The following is a 5476-nucleotide window of genomic DNA, read 5'->3' on the forward strand; positions in this document are numbered from 1 at the left end:
CCTTTCTTGTCCTATGTATACAAGTTAATGGATCTAAATATGCAGTTCTTAGGTTCATGGATCTCAATGCACTCCCATGTAAGTTTAGTGATGTCAAGTGAAGTTTTACTCTTTTACAACTAAAAATATGTTCAAACCACATTGAAGAACATGGGAAGTAACAAAATGACCTAAATTTTGGGAGTGGAAGTATTTCAAGTTGCATATATAGCTGACTAGTCCTTTTCCAACAGCTTTGAAGTTTCATTAGTAGAAAATAATTATCTTGTCAGTTAAACAAATGGAAACCTGCTGCATTTTGTTCAAAACAAAAAAAAGTCCACAAATCAATTAACTCGGTATCAACAAGGAATCACACACTATTAGCTCCGTGCCATCTCTTTCATCGATGCGCCCGGAAGATCACAAACAAGGTATCGTGGAGAAATACATATTGGCGGATCATGGTCGTAGCGTCGTGGAGAATCAACAATTGCTCACCACCATTGTCGGCGGCAGCGGTGATGAGTGTGAAGTTTTGGGATGATGGCTGCAGTGGTTAAAGCTAAGTCGGGATGGATGCGGGGCGGCGAGGTGAGATGCGAGCTCGGGGTGAAGGTTTCGGGAGGAGACAGTGGGGATGGGAACGAGGGGAGGATGGGTTTGGGGAAGGTACCATTAATGCGGATGCGTTATGGGTGGAGACGTGGCTAGAATATTGAGCAGTTTTGGAACAAAACGATAGATTTTGGAATGAATCTCGGCCGTGAGAAGAAAAATGCATCGACTTCTAATGGTTGGTCTGACGGTTAGCTCTTGTCAGACGTCTGGGAGGAAGTGTTTTCCTACTTAAATTGGTGGAATAATGTGTAAAGAAGTAAGATGGTACTATTTGAATTGGTGGAATTATGTGCATAAGCGAAATCTGCATAGCTCGACCAGAAGAGGACATACAAGGAAAATTAAAATCTGCCCGTGGCCCGCGTGGGAGGAGGAAGAAAATTGAAAACTGCACTGACAGACAAAACTTATCGGATGGACAAAAGTATTTTTATAGCGCAACCTTATTCGCTGATGATCGTTTTGTATTTTGATCTTATCTAAGACGCAGCTTGGTAATCATATTGATGGTCAAATTTGATTTAGATTGAGCGAAGTGGCATGCCATCCCAATTAGTAAGAGTAGGTTCAACCTTTCTTGACCTAATTATACAAATTAATGGATGTAAATATGGAGTTCTTAGGTTCATGGATCTCACTGCACTCCCTTGCAAGTTTAGTGATGTCTGGTATAGCTTTACTCATTTACAGCTAAAAAATATGTTCAAACTACATTGAAGAACAGGAAGTATGAAAATGACCTAAATTTTGGGAGTGGAAGTATTTCCAACAGCTTCAAAGTTTCATTAGTAGAAAATAATTCTCTTATCAGTACACAAATGGAAACTTGCTGCATTTTCTTTGAAACAAAAAAGTCCACCAATCAATTAACTCTGTATCAACAAGGAACCCTCAGTGCCATCTCTTTCATCGATGCACTACACATAATTATTAGCTCCGACCCCCAATATCAACCTACGACCTTCAAAAAATTGAGCCAGGAAACCGGCTCATATATCACAGCACTTTGCTCCCTCAAGTTACATGTACAACAACTTCACGAATGAACAACCATATGGTATATCTTCTACAGCAGTCAGTTTCTCTCTACCAGTATACTAAACTGGACACTATCACAGTTTAACGGAGCTGGACAGTCTACCAAAAATGTCACTGAGATTGGTGATGGAAAAATTGCATCCCTGGAGGTGGCTGCAAAGGCCTGAAAGGTGGTGCACCAGGCTGCTGAAGCGTGAACTGCATCGGGGGCGCAACATTTATCTGCATTTGCTGCTGAAGCATCTGCTGTGTAGGTGGTTGAGGCTGTGTCTGCGCCCTTGCTAGGTTCATCATCTGCGGCGGTGGTGGAGGTGGGGGTGGATTCATGGTGTTCATGCTGTATGGCATGCCCATAATTAGACCTCCGGGCTGCTGGACAAAGTGCTGTTGAGGGGCCTGGTAGATATTGTATTGGGGCTGTGGCGCAGAAGCTTGGCCTTGCACAGGAGTTTGCTGTACCAAGATTGTCTGGGGCTGCTGTGCTGCTGTGGTGACCATTGGCGGCATTGGTACGAAGGCAGCAGCATTCGCAACGCTTGGGACCTGTGAGGATTGTTCGACTTTCATCCTTTTATCTGAGCGTATCTCAGATGAATTTTCTGCAGCAAACTTGGAAAGTGCAGATTGGAGTATCTGCTGAGAGTTTGATGATGATGCAATCTTGTCCGCGAGGATAGCAGCAGCTGTCTTCTGCTGGCCCTTTACTTGCCCATTAGAGAGTGAATTTCCTGGCTCTACTGATGATGCTAGCTTGGAAGATGGAATGATTGGCTCATTGTTGAGCCTCCGTTGCATGTTGGCTGTTTCTTCTACCATTGCTTCAGCCAACTGTCAACAGAAACATCAAAATGGTATTATTCATAGATGTTACAGATAAGCTACCAAGTATCAACCTTCAAAGGTTTTGGGATGTTTGGGAAACATTACCTGCAACTGAGTGCGGACCTTCTCCAGCTCCGATTCCTGAATAATTTTAAAAATAAAATTACACAGATCGAAGATAAAGTTGAAAGCCATGGACAAAGTATCAACCCATGTACATAAAAAAGCTTAAAATACATTACTATTTTACTGATAAAACAGTAATTCTGACCTGTTCCTGCAATGCCTCTTTCAATTCAGACACAACAGCTGCTCTATTTTCTTCAACTGCTTTGAGCTTTTCGATGCATTTTTTCATGGTAGCCTCCTCATCCTTCAATTTTGTGCAAAGAGTCTCACGACGAGGATCCTCAGCTACAGAAAGAAAGAGAGAATAACATCACAAAACATGCTAAGACAGCCAAGATGGAGAACTCCTGTTAACAAACAGTACCTTTGCTACAGGCACTGTCAACATCCTTCTCCATCTTTCCAACATGACGCATAGATGTCTTGCAGTTTTCAAGGTCAGCATCTTCATCTGCCTGTTCACTGAGAACAGTATGCAACGCAGATACAATTCTCTCCGCAGTTCCTCCAACGCCTAGTCTCTGAAAAGACAGCAACAAAACTTGAATAATTTCTACCCAAAATCCACCGATGTAGCAAACAGGGAGAAAATCTTACCAGTTTTACAGAACGTGAATCTCTTTTAACAATCTTGATGGATGAACTGTGAGAGCGCTTTTTGGTCATATCTAATACAGGAAGGGGGGCAGTTCCAAGCATCACATCCTTGATGCCCCCGGCACGTGAACCAAAAACTCTCCTTTCTTGCCATATATCAACCTAGAACACAATGGCGCAGTTTTAAAGTAACACATTATGATTATCTTCTAACAACATATAGCAACCAGAGTTAACCAACTATAAGTACAGATATATGATACTCACCAGCCTAGAGACCGTCTTCTTCCCACGGTCGTCACCCTTTTCAGCTACATCTTTAAGCGTTGTTGGGAGGACCTTCCAGAATTCTTCTACAAACTCGGTGCCATTGCGCTTACTGTTCTGTAGGATGTCATTAGCCAGATAAAGGAAAGGGACCTTCTGTTCATTTCCAGAATTATGGAACTGCTTGGCCCATGTTTGGACAATTAGCTCTGCATCCTTCCGATGGTAAATGCACCAATGCGACAGCGCTGATGGCCACAGGGGAAAAGTCAAGGCAACAACAAGATCATGGTAAGAAATGTTAAGACAGACAAAACTACCGATTTATGCTCCTGATTCCTGAATACATATCACGCTATTAGGTCAAAGAGTACCGTTTTTAAGTAGGCTCTAGTGCTTTACCATAAGCAGTAACATCCAGAGAGCTCCCGTGAAGTAAGAACAAAAAAAGGGCAGAAAACGGACACAAGAATTTGCAATTTTTAGAAGCCACAAAAGGCCTTCTCGCCCCCTTCGTGCTTATTCCCATTCAAGGATATATCCTTTCGAATAAGTTAGTGGATATACACAGACATAGCATGGGCGCAAGAACTAAGGAGGACAAATCAAGAAAAAGGGGCGTTCTTTCTACAGAATGTTGAATATTCAGCGCAGAAAATTTGCAACTCGACACTAAACTTCAGAATCACCAAACAGATCTCTCGAGCGATTTGGGCGACAAAATCAAATCAAGGATACTTTCGATGCACTGCTGCGTGTTGTTGAGCTTGGCGAGCTTGTCGGCGAGTATCTCCTCGCTGAACGCGCTGCTCATGGCCGCCTGCCGTCCGACCCTCGAGTCGTCGCTACGGCGTGGATTTTTAGGCTGTGAGGGAGGTCGCTGGCTGACTGCTAGTACAAGAGGGGGCGTGGAGACCGCGGCGGCGACAGCGGAGACATCGGCCGCCGAAATCTCTACGGGTGGGTTAGATGTGGATTGGATCGCGAGGTCTAGCCGGCTAGGGTTTGGACTTTGGGAGGGAGGGAGGGAGGTAAAAAAGAGGAGTGTCACTCGAATCGGTTCGGGCGCTTCGCTGCCTCGCCGCCGGGCTGCTCCTCGGTCGTTCTCTTACTGAGTTGTTTATATTTTCGTTCAGTCAAATCTGCTCTCTATGCTAACCGTCCGATTTCAATCCAGCGCCCGTTGTTGTTCTTCCTCCTCCTAAACCGCCCTCTTTTCTTTCGCGCCTAACTCGCATCCGAACAAGTCAAGTTTCTTCTTCCCCTCCGGCGAGGCCCTGGCGAGCCCTCGCTAACGGTGTTGTAGTTGCCCGCGGCGTCCAGTCTCGAGCTCGACGAGTATCTAATCCGAGTGGCGGCCAAAAAGAAAAGGCCCCCTCCCCCCCCCCCCCACACACCCGAATTGGTGAACCCTAATCCTCCCCTCTGGCGGCAATGTGTGGCCGGACGCAGTGCCCCCGACTCGAGCTTGGGGATGGTTTATGTCCTCATTGGACAAAATGGACTAAATCGGGAGAAAAACAAACGTCTGAAAAACAGCTACTTCAAAGAGTTTTAGAACCCACAATGATCACACGTGGAAAGTACTAAAAATTAGGCATTACCATGATACCGGCTTTGAAACAGCAGTACAAATTATATTATACTCATTTTATCAACATGTAGTGAAGCAACATGGGCAAGTATCAACTAAAGTAAAGATGTATATCCAACGAAAAACAAGGCACTTTTAGTTAGTAACGTCTTCTCATTTCGGTACATATTTTTTGTCGCTGAGTAGGTTGGGCTTACATTTGAGGTCATGACAATGTACCTAACTGCAATACTGTGGATGTATGACAATGAGGCGTCACCTCATGTTATCAGATGGACATGTGGCACAAGTTTTACCCAAGTTTGAGCTCACGTGTAGCGAATAATACCATTACTTCTGCTTATATGTGATTATATTACAGACGTATTTTTGCAATGGTGTGAACAATGGCGTGTTTGGCAAGTTGAGGATTAAGTCGTTGAAGATGGG

The 5476-nt window shown here is 44.2% G+C and overlaps 1 protein-coding gene across 1 annotated transcript; it reads right to left on the reverse strand.

The window, feature by feature from the left end:
- Positions 1 to 1411: 1411 nt before the first annotated feature.
- LOC109746178 (uncharacterized) lies at positions 1412 to 4535 on the reverse strand. The gene is made up of 7 exons (XM_020305307.4): positions 4192 to 4535; positions 3454 to 3701; positions 3187 to 3348; positions 2954 to 3110; positions 2732 to 2874; positions 2566 to 2601; positions 1412 to 2466 (listed from the first exon to the last, which is right to left on the reverse strand). Exons 1-7 carry the CDS (start codon positions 4265 to 4267, stop codon positions 1750 to 1752), a joined length of 1539 nt encoding a protein of 512 aa, XP_020160896.1. The 5' UTR covers positions 4268 to 4535; the 3' UTR covers positions 1412 to 1749.
- Between the last annotated feature and the right edge of the window lie 941 nt (positions 4536 to 5476).

This window comes from Aegilops tauschii, chromosome 5 (genome assembly GCF_002575655.3).
Source record: "Aegilops tauschii subsp. strangulata cultivar AL8/78 chromosome 5, Aet v6.0, whole genome shotgun sequence".
Taxonomy (NCBI): domain Eukaryota; kingdom Viridiplantae; phylum Streptophyta; class Magnoliopsida; order Poales; family Poaceae; genus Aegilops; species Aegilops tauschii.

Coding starts and splice junctions, on each gene's coding strand:
- LOC109746178 (XM_020305307.4), bottom strand. CDS start 4,267: ATGAGCAGCGCGTTCAGCGAGGAGATACTCGCCGACAAGCTCGCCAAG. Junction 3,111..3,186: donor ATTCACGTTCTGTAAAACTG/GTAAGATTTTCT, acceptor CTGTCTTTTCAG/AGACTAGGCGTTGGAGGAAC. Junction 2,875..2,953: donor TGACAGTGCCTGTAGCAAAG/GTACTGTTTGTT, acceptor TTCTTTCTGTAG/CTGAGGATCCTCGTCGTGAG.